The 20,176-nt window shown below is 40.0% G+C and overlaps 1 protein-coding gene across 5 annotated transcripts; it reads right to left on the reverse strand.

Annotated features, from left to right (window-relative positions):
* Positions 1–169: 169 nt before the first annotated feature.
* parpbp (PARP1 binding protein) lies at positions 170–20,115 on the reverse strand. Of its 5 annotated transcripts, none has more exons than XM_020714171.3 (11): positions 20,023–20,115; positions 19,573–19,728; positions 17,258–17,479; positions 17,080–17,169; positions 15,992–16,162; positions 15,761–15,915; positions 12,884–13,067; positions 12,593–12,774; positions 6,954–7,035; positions 1,665–1,845; positions 170–1,580 (listed from the first exon to the last, which is right to left on the reverse strand). In XM_020714171.3, exons 2-11 carry the CDS (start codon positions 19,720–19,722, stop codon positions 1,255–1,257), a joined length of 1,743 nt encoding a protein of 580 aa, XP_020569830.1. In that variant the 5' UTR covers positions 19,723–19,728; positions 20,023–20,115; the 3' UTR covers positions 170–1,254. The 5 variants fall into 5 exon arrangements, with proteins under 5 accessions (XP_020569830.1, XP_011489576.1, XP_020569829.1 ...); XM_011491274.4 differs by having other exon boundaries at positions 17,249–17,479; XM_020714170.3 differs by having other exon boundaries at positions 17,249–17,479; positions 20,001–20,097.
* Positions 20,116–20,176: the final 61 nt, after the last annotated feature.

Genomic DNA, 20,176 nt, shown 5'->3' on the forward strand with positions numbered 1-20,176 from the left:
CAAGTCTGGGTCCAACATGTGGGTGTTTATATCGCGAAAAAAAGGCGGCTGAATTGGCTTCAATTGGTTGGAGCAAGAAGTTAACCATTTTTTATGGGTGACATCACACTCATTCTGTCCAGTTCTCAGATACAGTCAATCAGACAAAGAAGTGCAACAAAAGCAAAACTTTATTTCAACAAATTTATTAGGCAAAAGTTGAATTTAAATTAGAAAAAAATAAAGTGCAATGAAGAACCACCATGTGACATTTTAATGACTCCCTGTTGCAAGAAACTCATCTGTGCTACGAGTGGATGCCAAATTCAAGTCATAAAAACACATTCACTACAAAAAATAAAAAAGTTTTTCAATAAAAATAAATATTTTAAGATGAAATAGTCTCACATCAACTGAAAAAAAATTGTTTTTTTAATACATACACCTGAATATTAAAAAAGTAGCTCACCTTCAAAAATCCGGACTGAACAAAGAAAATAGTCATCTGAAATTAATAAAAAAAGGTAGATCAAATCACTACAAAACTGGGGGTCACCGTCAACGTCCAGTGAAATACCCCCGTGAAGGATCCAAGAGAGCTACAACATCCTTGCAGCTGTCAACTATAGCATGCACACTTTGAATTACATAACTGGAGGCAGCAGCTGTTGAGAATTCCCTCTAGAAGCAGCTGGAGTTGATTTCACGGTAAGTCTGTAGGAAACTGCTCCATAACTTTATCCTTACTCTGATCATAGGACAGGTAAATAAGAGTAATATTTAACACTCTCCCAAGTCATTTTGGTTATTTTGGCGTTAAAGAATTCCTCCTGATGTCCACAATGTAGGTTGCAGACATTTCAACTAACTTAAGGTTCAAATTTGTTTCAACTTATTTTAACTTACTTTAACTCAACTTCGTTGAGATAAAGTTTATTTAATGGAAAATGATTTTCAGTTGCATCATGGGATGTAGTGATCAAGAGTAAGATGGGTTAAGTGATTACAACCTTTATCTGGAATAAGATTTTAAGTAACTACAAGGATTTTGTCAATTTCAACAAATTAAAGTTCACCAAGTAGTAAAAAATGATTTCTTTCTGTGCCAAAAATTCTCGGGTTGATTGTTGGCGAATGGTAGAGACTGGTTAATCATTTGGTTTCTTTCACATTTAGAACCTATGAAGCATTATCAAACAAAAAGGAACAAAAATTTAATAATAATAAAAAAAAAAGAGTCTATCTAAAGGCTAATGCTAAAAAAATTATTAGAATTTAAACTCTGAAGAAGCTGGTTAGCTTCCCCTGACCAGCAAGCAGTTTGGTTTTCTTGGATGCCTTGCTGACATTTCTTCCTGGTCCTTTAGCAGACACTTGAATGTGCCGATTCTTCTCTGGAGGCTCGTTTTCTGATCCGTTGTCTTGGCCGTGATCCAACTGCTTCCTCTTGTTACTCTTCCTTTGCATCTGTACGCCAGTTTTTTTACCACCACACGGAGCCGTACCCTCGTTTTGAGCAGCTCCAGTCCTTTGCTTAAGGCTGGCGGACGCCCGCTGTCCCGTATTTGGCTCCTGTATCAGACTGGTAGACGAAGACTCGACTGTTGAAATGGAAATAATTGTCAAAACGTTGGAAACAGACACAACATTTGCTTTGTGGTCAACAGTTGGGTTTAAATTTGCACCTGTGGCTCCATCCTTCAGATTTGAGCTAAAACGATCATCATGGGCTGTTTTGGTCTTTGGCGTTGGGTGCACACAGGTAGAGACCTGACTGAGGCTGGGAAAATCCAACACTCGGCTAAGTGGAAGCTCCTCCTCCTTGTACGTGCACGCAAACTGGGATCGGACAACCCGGTCTCTGGCCTGAAAGAAACAACGAAACATCTCACATCTAGCCGATTTGGGTGCATATCGGATGATCCATCGCTGTTCATGTGACCCTGGACTTTTGGCTAGTAAAACGAACTTTCTGGCTTCTTCTTTTAGTGAAGAACTCATTTGCAGTAAAACCTCAGTAAGTGGTTTTCCATCTGTGCTGGTTTTTAATGGCTCAACAAGAAAAGGATTATGAAAACAGCTTGGAGCTGTAATACCTCATTTTTATTGAAAAGCAAAACATGCTAAAGAAAATGTAAACCTCGTCCACGTAATAAAAAAACATTTGTTGCTTTAAAACTATATTATTTATTATGGGATCAAGCCGAAAAAGGGGACCCAGCATGTTTATTGTCACGAGTTTTTATTAAACAACCAACCAACCAATCTGAAGCTTTTGCAGATTTCAATCAAAAGACCATTTTTCCATTTAGCACCACGTTGACCTCAAATGTAAGAATTATGATGAGACATAAAAATTCACGGCAAGTACAGTTATTGTGGCAGTAAATCTTCCGACAGAGCCTACAAAGTTTGCTTCATTTGTTTAATCCCATTAAATTGAATGGGAGTGGACTCGTGCTACAAGCCACTTGGTCCTTACTTGATGAACTGATCAGGTTCCAGTTAGTTTTGATTTTCAAACCCTGCTAAAGACCAGCTAATGTCTGTTTCCACTGTGATCAAACTTGTATGACTGCATGACTCCAATGACCTTAAAACCAAGTCCCAAGCAGTCCAATGACACAAACCAGTAACAGGCAAAGGGTCCAAATCCAGTTTAAAGCAGCACATGGAACTGATTATCCAAGAGCAGGGTGCCCAGGCCTGCTCATTGAAATCTGCTACAATTAACACAGCTGTACTTGCCATTCATAACCTGGAGGAGGTGTGGTCAGGCAATCCAAACCTTGAATCGACTGATCATTCAATCAGCAGCATGCAAGTCAGGGTTGGATAAAAAACAGAGTAGCGTAGAAGACCTCAAGGAGCAGGTTTCCCTCTGACCTGCTAGTTTTACATTATTTTTATAGGCACTTTCAAATAAGGAATTTTCCTACATAGTTGGTTCAAACGGGTACCAAAAGCTTTATAACTTAATTCATTCCAAAAGCTTTATAACTTAATTCATTCATTCCAATCACTTGGGAATTACTTGGGGAGGGCGTTTTACCCCAAACAAACTCCAATCAGGAAGGAAAAAAGGACAAAGAACTAGTCCCACTACTAATTCAAAGTAATACAATGTCCAAATGTATTGTAGATAAGCGCTGCACAAATTCACATGTATCAAAAAGACAATATCCCCTCTGCAGACCACCACCTTAATGTGAGAGCTTAAGTGATCTTAGGAAATTTGCCCCTTGTAGGGCCTACCATGTCAGACAAGTCCTAGGTAACAAGCCAGACCTGGAACCGTCCAGAACCCCCAATGAAAGAACCAAAATCAATATCAGATAACGTCGTCCAGATTGACATCACTGGGGTCCCTCTCTGTAGCCAGGACGGAAGTAGGCGCTACCGGTTCAGTCTGGCCCTTTTCCAGTGCCTGAAGCCCCGATCCAGTCTAGCCCAAAGTGAGGAAGTGGGATCACTCCCATGTGGGTCCGTCACCTACAGGAGAGCTCCAACCCCAGTAATGGACTATTGTCCATTAATATTGAAGTTTTATGAGAGTGAGCTTCTTCTGGTTTGCCCCGTGGTCTGACTTCTATCCTAAGTTTGAAGGAAAGTGTTTCCATCACTTATTTATTTTAACTCTCTTCTGCCGATTGGTCTGGTGTCTGTACTTTCACACTGTCATCGAACTGTACTGGAGTCCACTTGCAAACAAAGACCTGTTATTTTTTTTTGACCTGCTTGCTCATTTTCTCCACTCCCTAACCCCCACCCTGGTCTTTTGTACATGGTCATTCGCTGGGTGTCTTCACCCAGATATTTGGAATTTTTGAATAGACTACGAATGTGTTATATAAAGTCCAACTCAATCACTCGCTTTTTTATTAAAAGTCTTCCCAGTGGTCTTTTAATTATAATTATGCCGTTTTTTCCCCAAACTTTTTCAAATCATCATCCATCAATAGAAAAATGCCACAAGAACATGTTAAAAAACACGAAAACCACTATTTTCTTTGGAATTGCTCTTTTATGCCATCTTTAATCAAAACCTTTATTGTCTTTTTATTGGTAAAGACTAATGCAGATCCTTAAATAAACAAAAGGTGGGCTTTAATATTTGTTCTTGCATTTCAGATTTTTTCATATAACCCTTTAAACCTTTCTTTCTTTGAAGGTTTCACCCTTTTGTACTTCAATAAAGTTTTCCCCAATGATTTATATGAATTGAAAGGCTGGTAAGTCGCGCATTAGTCTAGTTTCACTCTCAAATCACCATTACAAGTCCAATACCTCATTAAAAAGGCTTTCTAAGGAGAAAACATATTGTGTAGTCAATGATGCTGAAGGCTACAATCTCCGCCTCGGGGCAGTGGGATCCTCAGACTTTCATCTGCTGTTTGATCAACGTCTGTTTGGGATTATCCCAATCCAAGGATTTCATCCTCCGGGCCAGTGGGCCACAGTAGGAAAGAAAAAACCAACATTACCGATAAGAGGAGCAAAAGGACGCATAGTTTTTTCTGATGGATCTTGGAAAAGAGTTTCATAAAAAACTGTAAGGCAATAAAGAAAAAGAAGTCCTAAGTTTAAAAAAAAATAAAAGAAGGTAAATCATTAGTTGATCAGGATCATTAAATTCACCTTTGCAGCGGGGAGCAAACAATGCTGATGTCCTAAAATCCCCCTCCCCCGAGTCTATTTGACCTAACGTTCCAGACACCTGGCCAACACATTCCTGACGGGAGCAACAAAAGCAGATGTTATTGCAGCTTTACGTTTGCACATCTGCGCTCACGCAGGTGCAGGACAGACGAACAGGTGCAGCGCAATTGTTACCATGTTTTTAAACATCATTCCTTTTGTTGGAAGGGAGGGATACCTTGCAAAGGAGCGCAAAGCCTTGATCGTCTCTGGCTTTTAAAAGCAGATAGGAGAACAGCGGTGTGTTCCAGCTGACGTCAGGGGATGGTGAAACTGCTGTCCAGGTCTGCTCGGATAAAGTGATTTAGCAGACAACAGGAAACAATAACCTTTCAAGTTTCCCTTGCTAGTCGAGTTACGCGACTGATATGGCATCTTCAAAGGGAAATTGATGCAGAAAGCTTCCGCTGGCTGAGTTCAGGAAGCGGTGAGCTGCCCAGGGACCATTACTACGCACTCAAACAGGAAGAGAGCCAGATTGTGGGGAGCTAAGATGACATCTGCTAAATCCATCATATAAAAGGAGCCATTTCACAAAAAGTGCAGTATCCAGTGTTCCGAAAACGAATTTAAATCAGCTGATTGTGTTCTTGTGAAGTAAAAAGTTCTACCCTTCAATTCTAAAATTGAATGCTTTGATTGGGAGTAAAGTTGTAAAGACTGTTGTTATTTTAAAACCTGCATGTATACGAGAATTTATTGTTTTTTCGTTCTTTATTTTGTAATTGAAAACCTTTACAGAAGGTGGAGACTTTTTACAGTTTTTCCTTTTTTTAAGTAAAAGATTAAATTGTCTAAAACACCTTGTTTAACTTAGTATATTTAACTAAAAGTGTTTTCCTTTACAACTATTTTATAATTAATTTGTTTTATGTCAGCAAAATAGTTTTTTTTTTAAAGTTAATTCTATTTATTCAGAAAAGAAAATATTGTTCTTTAGCCTTAACCAATCAGAATATGACTTACCTTAAAAGACGTTTGACATTTGAAGACATTTAAAAAAAAAATTGTATTATAAAACATTTTTTTGATGAAAGAATTTTCGTTGACATTATAATGACTGTATAAAAGAACTAGACTCAGTGACCCGCCCACCATGTTGTTCCAAACAGGAAGTACCCGCTGGCTCCAAAAAGCCAAAATCCCATAGACATCTATAGAGAAATAAAGGGCTGTTACTCAGTTATTCCATTTGTCAGAATAACTATTCTTGCTTGTGATAGCATTTTTTTTTCATGTTCTTGATAATAATATTTTTTTAAGGGTCGGTTATAATCTGATTGGTTATAAACTGACCAGTCAGATGCCTTAATAAAAGTAGGTGGAGCCTGCTGGCCCCCACGTCCGGTGTTCGAAACATTTGATTGACAGATTCTCTCAAGCCCACTTTCAAGTGGGCTCACTCCTGGATGGTGAGTTGTTGTCATTAAATATTGATTCAGACCGACTTGGATCAATCAATGGCTACCAACGTCATCTGGGTCCAACATGGCGGCATTCGTGTCACGAAAGAATGGCGACTGAATTGAATTCATTTGGTTGGATCAAAAAGCAAACCGTTTTTTGTGGACGACGTCACACTCACTCTGTCCAGTTCTCAGATACAGTCAGTGATTGAGGTGCTTTGGTAAATCCTTTTAAAATTCATTCATTGTTTAAAGGAAACATGATCCAAAGTGTAAAATAATGGATGGATTTATGTCACTGTTGGTGTTTCATAAAAAAATGATAAATATTTACTCTGAACTCTGTGTCAAACATTTAGATTTTCATTTTACGTCCATCTTTGCTTTTATTCCTCAATTTCAGCATCAACTAGTAACCAAAAAGGAGGAAAACATTCCAATATCAAAAGCTTGTTTGCTTTGAATCGTCAAACTGCAGGTAAAAAATCATGAAATTATTCAAGCTGACTGCACAAAAGACTCCCAGACTGATATCAGAAGCAAAGCAGTCTGCGCTTTCAGCAAGTTGCCTCCAACAATGGAATAATTTATTGTCACAATTGGATAATGGTTCGAATCCCCCACAAATGATTCATTTTATGTCCTGGATTAAAAGAGCCCATTCAGACCAACACTGAGAACTAAAATGCAGCTGTGCAAACGGGAACAGTGGAAGTCAGTTGTGAGCTTCAACTAAGCAAATAAATAACACAATTCCACTGAGAAATTACAGGATGTAAAGACATTATTTTGAAGGTTTACACATCTAATTCAGCTTGAAATAACTGATGGTTGGGATTTGGGGCTGTTGGATGAAGGGACCCGTGTTACCTTGGGTTTGAGCAGGTTTAGTCGATTCTGGACTCTGTTCCTCAATGGTTCTGGAGAACCTCCAGTAGACACTTGAGGGGATCTGTGGAGAGCACCACCAGAGTAGCAAAAACAAGGGTTTAATAAATGAGAAAAGCTTGAAGCTTGTACAGCTACTCTCACCAAAAAACCAGCTACTCAGTCATTTCTCAAAACACTCATCCCCCTTAACTCCAGCGAAGTTCAATTTCCAACGTGCAGAAGATGTTTTCACAAGGATCAGCCATTAAGTATCATCCACCTCTGAAATCCTGTAGCTCCTTTCAAACATCGCCAGTGGCTGTTATTTCGTAGTATTTCTAAAGCAGATGTTTAACCAAATAAATTGTTCCAGTGTGATGTGAGAGGATTTTCCTCCATATGGTTTCACTGACATTTGTCGAGTCCCATGTTGATCTGGTTGCTGCTTCGGGGGTTTTCCCACCTTAACGGTGTAGAAAAACAGCAAAATCTGTGTTGACTTTTTCCCATCAGACATTGAGATCTTTTTATATCCATGACAGACTTTAAACGCCTAAAGGTTCTCTTTGACACTCCTTAGAGTTGGAGTACAAAAAAAGAACATTTTATGATTGCAATACAAAAAAAGAACTAATAACTTTTGTATTTATAAAGGATTCAACTATGTATTTGTTAGCAATCATAGCTGTAAATGCTCTATATCGTATCCTTATCTATTGTTCGATATGATCAAACGTTTTAGTACAAAGTTCGTCTGATGACATGGTACAAAAAAATTAATAAATTGTAGCCACAAAATTGGTGTGTAAACATAATATTAATTTGTAAGTCCAAAATAGTTTTTTGGCCATTTGTGGCCATGAAACAGTTAAAACATTCTAAGGAGAATTCATTCGCGGCCATGCAATAGTTCAAACATGCTAACGAAGTAACTTAATTATTTGTGGCCACAAAACGGATAAAAGTGTGCAAACGAAACATTCATTTGTGCCTACAAAATTGTTTAAACGTGCTAACGAAATAATTCGTGGCCATGAAACAGTTAAAATGTTATAAGGAAATAAATCATTTGTGGCCACAAAATAATTAAAACATGTTAGCAAAATACCAATTCATGGCTACGAAATACTTTAAATTGATGTAATGGAATAATTCATTTAGGGCCACGAAACTTTTAAAATATGCAAACAAATACTAACTTGGGGCTACAAAATAGTTAAAACATTGTTAAGAAAAGATAATTAGTGGGCTTGAAACAGTTAAACTGTCCAAACAAGATATTTAACTTGTGGTAGTGAAATTCTTTTTTTAGAGATATTTATTTCGGTTATGTTAAACAAACAAACTTAAAAAAAAACATTAACATAAGCAATGTCAACATAAACATTGAAAAAAAAATAAACATTGAACAAAATTAACCGAAAAAGGTGTTGGGCGAAGCCAAGGCTTATTTCCCCAACCCTGAATACAAACATCACATTTACCTACAAATTGTTAGAACCTTAAATAAGAAAAGAAAAAGGAAGAGGAGAAAAACAAAAAACAAAACAAACAATTCTCAAAATTACCTCACAACCAGAGTCTCTCAGTCCAGAAGGTATTTTTGATAGATTTTAAATTTATACATTTTCGTAAACTGAGATATGGAGTTTGCATTCTTCAGAACGTCAGATAATGAATTCCACATGTTGACCCCCTGAACAAAAATACTATTCCTTAATGCATTAGTTCTGACCACTTTCTTTTTAAACATATCTTTACCCCAAAAATCATAATTATTAACTTTTATTTCAAACAAACTAGTATTTTGGCAGGTACACATTGTTTTTTTACTTTAAACATAAAAATTCCAGTACTAAGATCAACTAAATCCAAAAATTTAAGTGCCCTTAATTTTGGAAATATTTGTTTTGTGGATTGGTTGTATGAAGAGTGGTTTACAATTCTAATTGCTTTTTTTTTGCAGAATAAAAATAGGTTAAAGTGTTTGACTTGTAACTATGCCCCCAGATTTCTGAACAATAGGTCAAATAAGGAATTATGAGGGAACAATATAGAATATACAATGTAGCTGTGTTTAAAAAATACTTGACTTTATGTAGGATGGCTAATGATTTGGACAATTTAGAGAGAACATAAGTTATGTGTGGTTTCCATGATAATGTATGATTCAAAATGACTCCAAGAAATTTTATTTCATTTACTCTTTCAAGAACAACATCCTCAATTTGTAACTCAGTTTTCTATATCCAAATATAATGTACTATAATGTGCTAACAACCCAGGAGAGTGTACAGAAAAGATGGAAGGAGTATTTTGAGGAGCTGATGAACGTGGAAAATGACAGGGAAAGAAGGGAGGAAGATGTGGTTGTTGTGGAGCAGGAAGTAGCAGAGATTGGAAAGGATGAGGTTAGGAAGGCTCTGAAAAGGATGAAGAGCGGAAAGGCTGTTGGTCCTGATGACCTACCTGTGGAGGTATGGAAGTGCTTAGGAGAGACAGCAGTGGAATTTCTAACGAGGTTGTTCAATAGGATTTTAGAGAGTGAGAAGATGCCTGAGGAATGGAGGAGAAGCGTTCTGGTTCCGATCTTTAAGAACAAGGGTGACACGCAGAACTGCAGCAACTATAGAGGAATAAAGTTGATGAGCCACACAATGAAGCTGTGGGAAAGAGTAGTGGAAGCCAGGCTTAGGAAGAAGGTGGAGATTTGTGAGCAGCAGTATGGTTTCATGCCCCGTAAGAGCACCACTGATGCCATTTTTGCTTTGAGAATGTTGATGGAAAAGTACAGAGATGGTCAGAAGGAGCTGCATTGTGTGTTCGTAGATTTAGAGAAGGCATATGACAGGGTGCCGAGGGAGGAGCTGTGGTACTGTATGAGGTCGTCTGGAGTGGCAGAGAAGTATGTCAGAGTAGTTCAGGACATGTATGAGAGAAGTATGACGGTGGTGAGATGTGCTGTAGGTCAGACAGAGGAGTTCAAGGTGGAGGTGGGACTACACCAAGGATCAGCTTTGAGTCCCTTTTTGTTTGCTATGCTGATGGACAGGCTGACAGACGAGGTAAGACAGGAATCTCCCTGGACAATGATGTTTGCAGATGACATTGTAATTTGCAGTGAGAGTAGAGAGCAGGTGGAGGAACAGCTAGAGAGGTGGAGGTTTGCTCTGGAAAGAAGAGGCATGAAGGTCAGTCATAGTAAGACAGAATACATGTGTCTGAACGAGAGGGATCAAGGTAGAAGCGTTAGGTTACAGGGGGCTGAGGTGAAGAAGGTGCAGGAGTTTAAGTACTTGGGGTCAACAGTTCAGTGTGATGGGGAGTGTGGAGAAGAGGTGAAGAAGCGAGTGCAGGCAGGTTGGAGCGGGTGGAGGAAAGTGTCAGGAGTGTTGTGTGACAGAAGAGTGCCAGCAAGACTCAAAGGAAAGGTGTACAAGACAGTGGTGAGACCAGCTCTGCTCTATGGGTTAGAGACGGTAGCAGTGAGACAGAGACAAGAGGCTGAGATGGAGGTAGCGGAGATGAAGATGTTGAGGTTCTCCTTAGGAGTGACCAGGTTAGACAGGATAAGGAACGAGTACATCAGAGGGACGGCTCATGTTGCCTGTGTTAGGGACAAAGTCAGAGAAGCCAGACTGAGATGGTTTGGACATGTTCAGAGGAGGGATAGTGGATATATTGGTAGAAGGATGTTGGAGATGGAGCTGCCTGGCAGGAGGGCAAGAGGACGGCCAAAGAGGAGATACATGGATGTCTTAACAGAGGACATGAAGTTGGCTAATGTTAGGGTAGAAGATGTCCATGATAGAGTGAGGTGGAAAACGATGATTCGCTGTGGCGACCCCTGATGGGAAAAGCCGAAAGAGAAAGAAGAATGTACTTGGTTTTATTTTTATTTAAAGACAGTTTGTTTGAATCAAACCATTGTTTGATTGTGGATAATTCTTTTGTTATGTCTGAAAGAAGCTTTTCCAGATTATCTCATGATAAATACAAAGTAGTGTTGTCAGCATATAAAACACAATTTAACAAATCAGAAACTTTACAAAGGTCGTTTATGTAAAAAATAAATAATATAGGACCCAATAGGGACCCCTGAGGTACTCCACGTTACAGGACACATATCAGATTTTTTGTTATTGAAATAAACATACTGACATCTGTTAGTGAGATAACTTTCTAACCAGGAATATGCTATTCCTCTAAAACCATATTTCTGTAGCCTACTAAGTAACATAGTGTGATTTAATGTATCAAACGCTTTTTGAAGATCAACAAAAACGCCTACCGTAAATTTCTTCTTCTCTATCGAGGAAGAAATATGATCAACCAGCTGCATTATCGCCATTGAAGTGGATCTGCCAGCCCTAAAACCATATTGATCCTCATGCAATAAATTAAACTTTCCAATAAAATTATTAATTCTTTTAACAAAAGGTTTTTCTAATATCTTGGAGAATTGAGATAGTAGTGAAATTGGTCTGTAATTTGTAAATATATGGCGATCTCCATTTTTAAAAATTGGAATAATTTTTTCTATTTTCATGTTATTTGGAAAAATGCCCTCCCTAAAAGACATGTTAAATATATGAGTTAGTGGTTCAACTAAATAGTTAAAACAAGCAAACAAAAGAACTATTATGGCTACAAAATAGTTAAAATGATCCAACAAATCCAACAAAAAATAAACTAGTGGCCACAAAACTTTTAAAATGTGCAAACAAAATACTAACTTGGAGCAACAAAAAAGCTTAAACATTCAAACGAAATAATTAACTAATGGCTGTGAAACTGTTAAAATGTGCAAACAAAATAATTAACTCATGGCTATGAAATAGTTCAAATGATCTAATGAGATAATTAATTAGCGGCCATAAAACAGTTTAAACATGCTAACCAAATAATTAATTGTGGTGATAAAATAGTAAAAACGAGCCAACATGATCAATTTATAGCCATAAAATGGTTACGATGCATAAAAGAAATAGGCTACTAATTAATGATATTGACATTTTCGTCATCTGTTGGGTAGTAAAATGGACAGAGTAATGCTACATGATGGACAGAGACTGTATTCCTGAGTTTTATTTTAAGTTGGGAATGAGCCATGAATGTGTTCTGAAAAGCCAGACCATTGAACGGAATCATCGATTCCATGAGATGGAATTTCTTTAGACTGTTTTTCTATCATTGTGAGGAACCTTTTGAATTGGAAGTGAGCTGAGAGTTATAGTAAATATTATCCAATCCTGCCCTTTGACTTTACAGAGCTCAGGCTGATGGGTTCTCTTCCATTTACAAGAGTCTTTACTCCCTACAGTCACCGCATGCTTGCTTAGTGCAAAATAACTCAGCCTGTTTTCTTAATTGTTCTTCTTCTCTTCAAAAGTAGATCAAATAAAAGCTGTTTAGCCTGAAATGGACTGAATTTGTTTGTACATTTTAAACCGGTGTATGACCCCGCCCCCAGGATGATTGATGAGACTATGCTTTGCAGTATAAGTAGAATAGAGGCATGTATAGCATCAGAACTGGTTTTGTATACATACTACACACATCGGTTTCAGAGTTTCTTCTCATTATTCGTAACATGACACAACTGAAATCTACACGCATCAGTTGGTATTGGGACTGACCTGAACAGCAGGAGGATGCATGTTCCCTCTGACCCGCTAAGGACCGGCTGGTCTTCACACAGCAGGTCCGCCTTGTTCCGACACGGTGGAGTGAGAGCTTCTTCGTCCAGCAGCGCCATCAGCACCTTCACCGTGTCTCGCCCTCCGTATGCGGTGGCGTGATTGACCGCATATGCTTTTGGCTGAATGTGATGAACAAGCAGAGCTCTGTCAGAGCAGCGTGCGAGGGAAGATGAAATGTGTGTGAAGGTGGAAGCTTCGTCTGGCTGGAAAGCGGAGGTCGTCCATTACCCTGGCAGGGCTTATCCCCGTCCCGTTTTCGTCAGCGGGCCGTTTCTGGATCTGATGTAGCTGGAAAATCCTTTCCGTCAGCTCCTTCGAGGTTTCCTCTGCGGCAGCGTACACCGGTTCCCCACTGCCGCGTCCTTTAACCAAAGCGCCCCTGATGGCCATCACCAGCCTGGCTCCGCATGCGCTGGTGATTCAACACAAAGACAGTCAGAGACCTCGCCATGCGGCGGAAACATTGTAAAAATAAGGGAGTTTGTAAAAGTGGACACTTTCTGGGACGTGTGCAGGTTCATCTGGAGAGAATTATCAGCGTTCGAGGGTTCAGCCAATATTTATCAACATGAGTGACTCCAGAAAGCCCCTCTCCACTAAAGATATATTGCAGCTTCACTGTCAATTGTTTAGGAAATGACTTTAAGAGCTTGGGGTAATTGTTTCAAAGTCCAGCTGAGCTTCATTTCCCTGCAAAGCATTGCCAAGGTTAACAGCTTTGAGGCAGATAATGGGCTCCAATTCACCGTAAGGTCACAACAGCCACCCTTACAGTCTGTCGGCTGTGAAGGTACGAGATTCACCGGCTTAACCTCCACCCAGCATCCACAGATTGTGTGGTGGAAGAAAGGCAGAGAGGGCCCAACCCTGACCCAGCTCCGCTGTGAGCCAGTGGAGCTCGGTAACAGAATCACTTGGGAAAACAGATGTTCGCCGAACAAGAGGCCCTGAACTCACCACAGAAGGTGTTTGTATGAGGAAACACAGTACTCCACTGAGGGCGCAGAGGCGCTGCTGTTGAAAGACGTATGCTGGCCGAGTTAATCAGTGTCTCATTAGACAGGAGCTCTCTCATCAGCTCGCCTGAACTGAGAACCCTCAGAAGAGCAGTGAGAACTGCACAAGCCTCACTATGTGCTGGAAAGGCCTCGCCGCAGCGCTCGCATTGAACCACCGGGTCTCGATGACGGCGTGCGCTGCCGAGCCAAATGCCTCCACATCAGAAATAATCTGACGGAAAGGGTAGTGATCAGCAGATCTTAAGGTTTGATCATCAAAGCGCGGTGAGCAGACAAAGGCGGGCTTTGATGCTGACCGTTATCATGTGGGGCACAGATGGGAGTCATTCAGGGATTTAAGAAAACTAAAGAAGGCTGCGGGAGAGCAGGTGGATGTTTATGGTCGCAGGTGCAACTCCAGAGCACTGGTGTTTGGTGAGCTCTAGAAAATGCTTCCAACTGTCCATTACAGAGTGAGGATGAAGGATAAGAGGCGTAACCCAACATTAAAACTTAGCGAGGCGTATACAGCCAAAGATTGAAGTAAGTAAACAAAGGCAAACTATCAAACTGCTGTAAACCTTAGCCAAATAGAGTCCAGAGAGTACCGTAAGGACTCAACATAAAAATTCAAAAAAAAACACACGGCCATTGAACCCGTGTTCAATGTTAAACAAGTTGAGCTTTGACCAATCAGGCACTCAGATTTGGTACCTATGTATGGATTCATTTACAGGAGTACTAACTGTTGATCATGAATTGATCATGAAGGAAAAATGAATAATTGCAGTTTGTGCCCAGCTGAAGTTCTATGACACCAAGTCTTTCATATATTGGAACGGGGCTGTAAAAAAAAGCCTGGAGCAGGATTTGCCGGGTTTTACACAGCTTTGACATTTCGCACAAAGCCCCCTTTTTTTTTAACTGTAAGTACACGCTCTAGTATCACGCAACGACAGTCCAGTCTGAGCACCATATGCCAAAAGTGCATTAAGGAACCTACATCCAGCGCTCGTGACTGCGCATCACGTGTACGTGGCATAAGATGGCCGTACAAGCCTCAAAGCAACTACAAGACACACTTGCGCCCCTTTGCGATGCGGCTACTCCTCTCTATGACCCTCCATGGGGCCAGACAACCCAAAACCTGCAGCTCGACTCTTAGTGGGGCTGCAGGTTTTAGGGTTGTTCAGGCCTGTGGAGGATCGTAGAGAGGAGTAGCCGCATCGCAAAGGGGCGCAAGTGTGTCTTGTAGTTGATTGGCTGCATCGTAAGCGGAGCACAGGTGTGACGAAAATGGAACCTATCATTGTTCTGTATGTGCTAAATGTATCCTGAAGTATTCACAAGACAAATGAAAGTTTGCACGCACCTATGATGTACGAGTGATGCTGTCGTATTGTGTCCTTACGCAACACTATATCCTTTAGTAAGGTGTGAATACTGGCCCGTTATTGAACCGTGCAAATGCGCATTCACGGGATGTGAATACCTAGAACGCCCGTGAGTAGCCACACAAACTACAACCGGATTGTCTTAATTCCTCATTTCTAATAGTCTGGCTGCACTGAAAAGAGTGCACATTGATCACCTGATCAGCACTAATGGGTTCCTTGTGTCGTCCGCACGATTTGGGGTGTTGAAAATAGGCAGCCCGTATCCACCCACAAGGGCAGTTGAGACTAAGGCTTTAGGAATTATAATAGTGATAAATCTAGAAACTCAAGTTAAAAAATTTTATACAAGTCTTTTCGAGCAGTTTTATCAGAAAGTGTTTTGTTCAGGGAAGCAGACACTTGACCTCATCTCATAAAAATGGTCTGTTTTGAATAGGTTTGTAGTTAAAGTTGGTTCGATGACTTTAAGCTGCATCTTTAGGGAGGCAGCTGATAGTCATTTTATAAAAACTCTGTGCTCCCCTTGTTCCTCCCGTGTTACATGTCTGCTAAATTGATGCTAACGTGTACTAGTTGAGGTAGATCCAAAACTTATTAACATACTAAATCTGGTTCTGCTTCTTGTTTGTATGGATTTCTGTTTTGCCAGATTATCCCCAGAAATCTGTAGGGCAAGTGATTGTATGTGTGGGTGAGGACGTTCTGCTTACCTGGGATCAGGAATCTCGCCCAGGATTTCTTCTAAGCTGTCCATGAACTGGATGTACTCCAACAGGCCTTTGACGTGCCTCCTCAGCGGGTTGGACTCCGCTGGAGCGTAGCCTTTTCCTCCGAGCTGGATGGCCCGGATGAAGGATGTCAGAGCCTGCAGAATTCCGGTCAGAGCTTGGGCTTTCCAGAGACACGAAAGGCTAAACACATGGTAACCGTGAAAACTTTACCAGGAAAAGGGAAGTGCCGTTGTCCCGTGCAGCGTGCCTGATGTCTGTGAACGCTTGTTGTCCAAGATTGCGGTTGGGGACGTTGAGGGTGAGCGCCAAGGCTAGGTCATTCTTGGAGTTGATAAGCAAACTCAGGTAGGAGCAGAAAACCCGTCTCACCGCCATTTTCACCTGTAATCCAGCAAAAGATGATTGGATTGAAAAAAAGGAAAGAAAATAAAGTTTGAAGTGACGATTTTTTATGCTAAAGAAAAGGATCGGCTGTTAAAACCCTGTAGAAAACTTGAAAAAAATTTCCATTTATGACTTTTTTCTCAAAATGTTACAACTTTATTCTCTTAAAATATTCAATTTTTCCCCCTCATAATTTTAGATGTTTTTTTTCTTGTAAAATCACAACTTATTTTTTTACTCATAATCATATGACTTCCCCCTAATGATTGCAGGTAAACAACGTTAGATTCATTGATTTCAGTGGCTGTAAAAGGCTGTAGATTGAAAAGTTTTTTAGTTTACGATTTCATTTTAGTCAATCTGCAGGTTCTGCAGTTAAAAAACATTTCTGCAGTACTAACACTCTAAACTTTTGATGTTAACAAAACCAAATAAGATTAATCATTGTCTCTGTTTTGCACAGACGAACCAATAAAGGAAAAAATAAACTATAAGAAAAAAAACCCAACTGAATCCCTCCAAAGTGACATCAGCATATAAGTAATAATACAGCCGTAAGTCCTCAGTAAAAACGTAGAAATTAGCGAATGACAGGAAAAGGAAGCAGATTGTGTTACAGAAGCTGTTATTCAGCTGCATGCTGGGATGTGTTTTTCGCATCTGTGTGGTAATTGAATTCACACTGCTCTCCTAAATCTGAGTGATATGATATAAAGTTCTTGTCAATAAGAGCAGAGGATGGCCACCTGACTGCTATAAAAAAAAAGGCTGGGAAAGTTCAAATGTGGATTATTGCCTGAGGGGGGCATTTAGTTTTACTAAAACAACTTTATGACAGGGAGAAGTGGAAAGCGGGGATTCCTTCAGGGAGCTTATAAGGAAAAAAATGAGTTTCATTAATGCAGAGAGGCTACCTGGGAGCTGCAGGGCCTGCTTTTACTGGATGGTGTTGATGGGAACTCTGGGAGCTCCGGGTTTCCTGAGAGGAACCCACACAGCTGGATCTTGGCACGAGAACAGAGGATGTAAAAATTATTGATCTCTTCACAGCGACTTGTCTTCCAGAACCTGATTTCAGCTCACCGGGCTCACCAGCTCCTCTGGGTCCAGAACTTTCAGCTGTTGGCACGTAGCGAGGACATCGACCAGGTCCACAGTGTTTGAGCTCTTCAGGAAGGAGTTGTACGCCTCCAGGATGACATCGTGGTTCTCCAAGCGTGCAGAGCTGGGGGGCGGCAGTTGAAGCTTCTCGACCAATAAGTGCTTCCAGGCCATCAGGACATCACTCAGAGACACTTGGAACTCTCCGCCGCGCTGTCGCAGGAAAAGAGAAAGCAGCAGCTGTAACGCCGGAGCCGATCCTTTCCATCACAGACGGACCTTTTTCTGCCAAAAATGAGCCATGAGCGGTCTCAATCGGAAAGCAGTGGTAGTGTCACCACTTCTGATGATGGTCTGTCTCAGGGCTTGGATAGGATTCATCCCTCCTCGTAAAAACATAGGAGTTCACCTCAACAACAAATCATCAACAGTTTTATATGTTAATTTAGAGTTTAATGTGCTTTAACCACATTTAAATTATTTGAGCTCTATTTATTGTTTTTTTTTATCCTTTAAGACCTAGTCCAATCATCTTCTGATCTATTTTCAAACCATTTCCAGTAGACTTTTAATTATGATTATGCATTTTTAATCAAAATTTTAAAAATCTGTGACGTTTTATAGGACAGAGTTTCTGCAGAGTTCATTAGCAATTCACCCCCATCAGTTGTGGGTGGGACCACATCAACAAAATCTGAAAAAAGATTTGTTTTGATTTGCCATTAAGCAAGTAAAAATACAATTCTGGTGTCATGTGATAAAATAATAAATTCTCTGTGGATTTAGAACAATTGTTTGACACTTTCAATGAAAACAGGCTGGTATGCAGCAGGAATGCAAGGATTCAATTTCCCTAAGGTTTGGTTCAATGGTGTAGCATACGTAACATACGGTTATGGCTTCCCTCCTGTTAACGCTTCACACACTCCCAAACTAACATTAGCGGTGCAACAAAGATGGCCAGCAATGTTGGAGCTATCCACCCATACAGGTTTGAGCCAGATACCAGCTCAGACGAGGAAAACAAAGACGTCCATGGATCTAGTCGTCCGTAAGAGGATGCATCAGAACGGAGCTATTTTCTACGTCACAAATATACGATCATTTTCAAACAGCATCTGGTTTTGAATTTGAATAAAGAAATACTCAGAAATTCAATGTTTCAGCTTAATGTTGTTTATATATGTTCTCCATCCTGAGAAAAATACCACAAGAACATGTTAAAAACACCACAAACACCATTGTTATTTGAGTGGTTCTTTACAGTTCTATTCTATAAATGTACTTTAATGACAAAGAACGGCAGCCACACACACCAGTGAACCGACATTGTCATGGTTGACGGTTTCAAGTGCCTAGGTCACATGTGTCAAACTCAAGGCCCGCGGGCCAAACGTGGCCAATTTCTTAAAATAAAAAATTAAAAATTGGTGTGTATTTATTCATATCTAGGGAGAATTGGACTTGAAATATGGGATTGGGCAACTATACATTAGGACTCTCCATATAACCTAACCTGTCAGAATCAAATTTAAAAGGATTTATGCTAAAGTAGCAAGCAAATATGTTTTCTATGCAACTGTAATTGTCACTTTAAAAAGTTATAATAAACAAATAAATGAGTTATTTAACATTGAGGAGTAGGTACATTTGTTTTTCATTACATTTAGTTACATTTATCATTTATATCTGGCCCATTGAAGACAACCACTATGCCGATGTGGCCCTCGGTGAAAATGAGTTTGACACCCCTGGCCTAGGTGTTCACCCTAGCAATATACTGATGACCTTTGTAAGAAGGGACAAAGTTACCACCAACTTCTGAGGAGACGGAGGTGGTTTGAACTCTGCTCAGGACTTTTTCTGACTCTGTGCTTGCCTCTGCTCCCCTCTATGCCGTTTTTCTGCTGGGAAACGAGCAGCACCGGTACTGAATAGGCTGGTCAGGAGGACCAGGTCGGACTCGGTGGGTGAGAGGAGGATGTCAATCAACCTCACATCCATCCAGGACAACAGCTCTCACCCACTGCAGCTGACTGTGAAGGGACTGGGAGGTTCCTTCAGCAAAATATTCAGACACCCCTAGTGTAGGCATGAATGTTACCGCAGGTCATTTATTTCATCAAACTGACCAACTCCTCTGTGTAACTAGGTCATAAAAACGGTTTATTTATGTATCTATTTATTTACTTGCTTGGTGATTTGTTTTTCTCCAGAGAGGCCATGACAGGTAAATTTCTCCTCTGTGAGATTAATAAAGTGGAACAGCATTTATACATTTAACAGGAAAGAGCACAGACTACTACCTTTTTGTTAACGTCGGCCATGGCCAGCTGAAGAACCATCAGCATGCTGTCAGCTCCATGAACCGTGGTCCTTTCAGACTGTGAAACTCTGTGGCGTTCCCTCCTGAAGGTTTTCACCATCAGGTTAAGTCTTTCTCCTAAAGCTTCCATTTTATCCTTAAGTAAGAGGTTACAGAAGACACAATAAATACATCTATCTTTGCATCAAACACGTTATTATTTAGAGCAAAAAATGCACAAGAAAATGGTCAACTCAAATGATTTTTGCACTGAAGAACAGTAACCTTGTTCAAAGTACCCCCCCCCCCCAAAGGTTTTGTATTCTCAGCTTATTTAAATCCTCTATAAATATGTATCTGTATAAATATATATGCGTATAAGGTTCAGGTATAAAAAGTCACAATAATAAAAATAAAATAAAATATTACCTATTTAAATAAATATTCAAACCTGTTGTGGTGTTTCAATGTTTCTGCCGAACTAGGCGCACACCGTAGAGCAGCTGTTTTGAAATTTTAAATGACGATGACGTTTAACACCTTCTAGCCAATCAGATTTCAGCAAACTGCATCGGACGCTTCCAACAATAAAAAATAAATCAGAA

Source organism: Oryzias latipes, chromosome 23 (assembly GCF_053564925.1).
Source record: "Oryzias latipes strain Hd-rR chromosome 23, Olatipes_Hd-rR_3.1".
NCBI lineage: Eukaryota > Metazoa > Chordata > Actinopteri > Beloniformes > Adrianichthyidae > Oryzias > Oryzias latipes.

Coding starts and splice junctions, on each gene's coding strand:
- parpbp (XM_011491274.4), bottom strand. CDS start 19,722: ATGGAAGCTTTAGGAGAAAGACTTAACCTGATGGTGAAAACCTTCAGG. Junction 17,170..17,248: donor CAGAGGAGCTGGTGAGCCCG/GTGAGCTGAAAT, acceptor TCTCGTGCCAAG/ATCCAGCTGTGTGGGTTCCT. Junction 15,916..15,991: donor ACGGCACTTCCCTTTTCCTG/GTAAAGTTTTCA, acceptor GGAATTCTGCAG/GCTCTGACATCCTTCATCCG.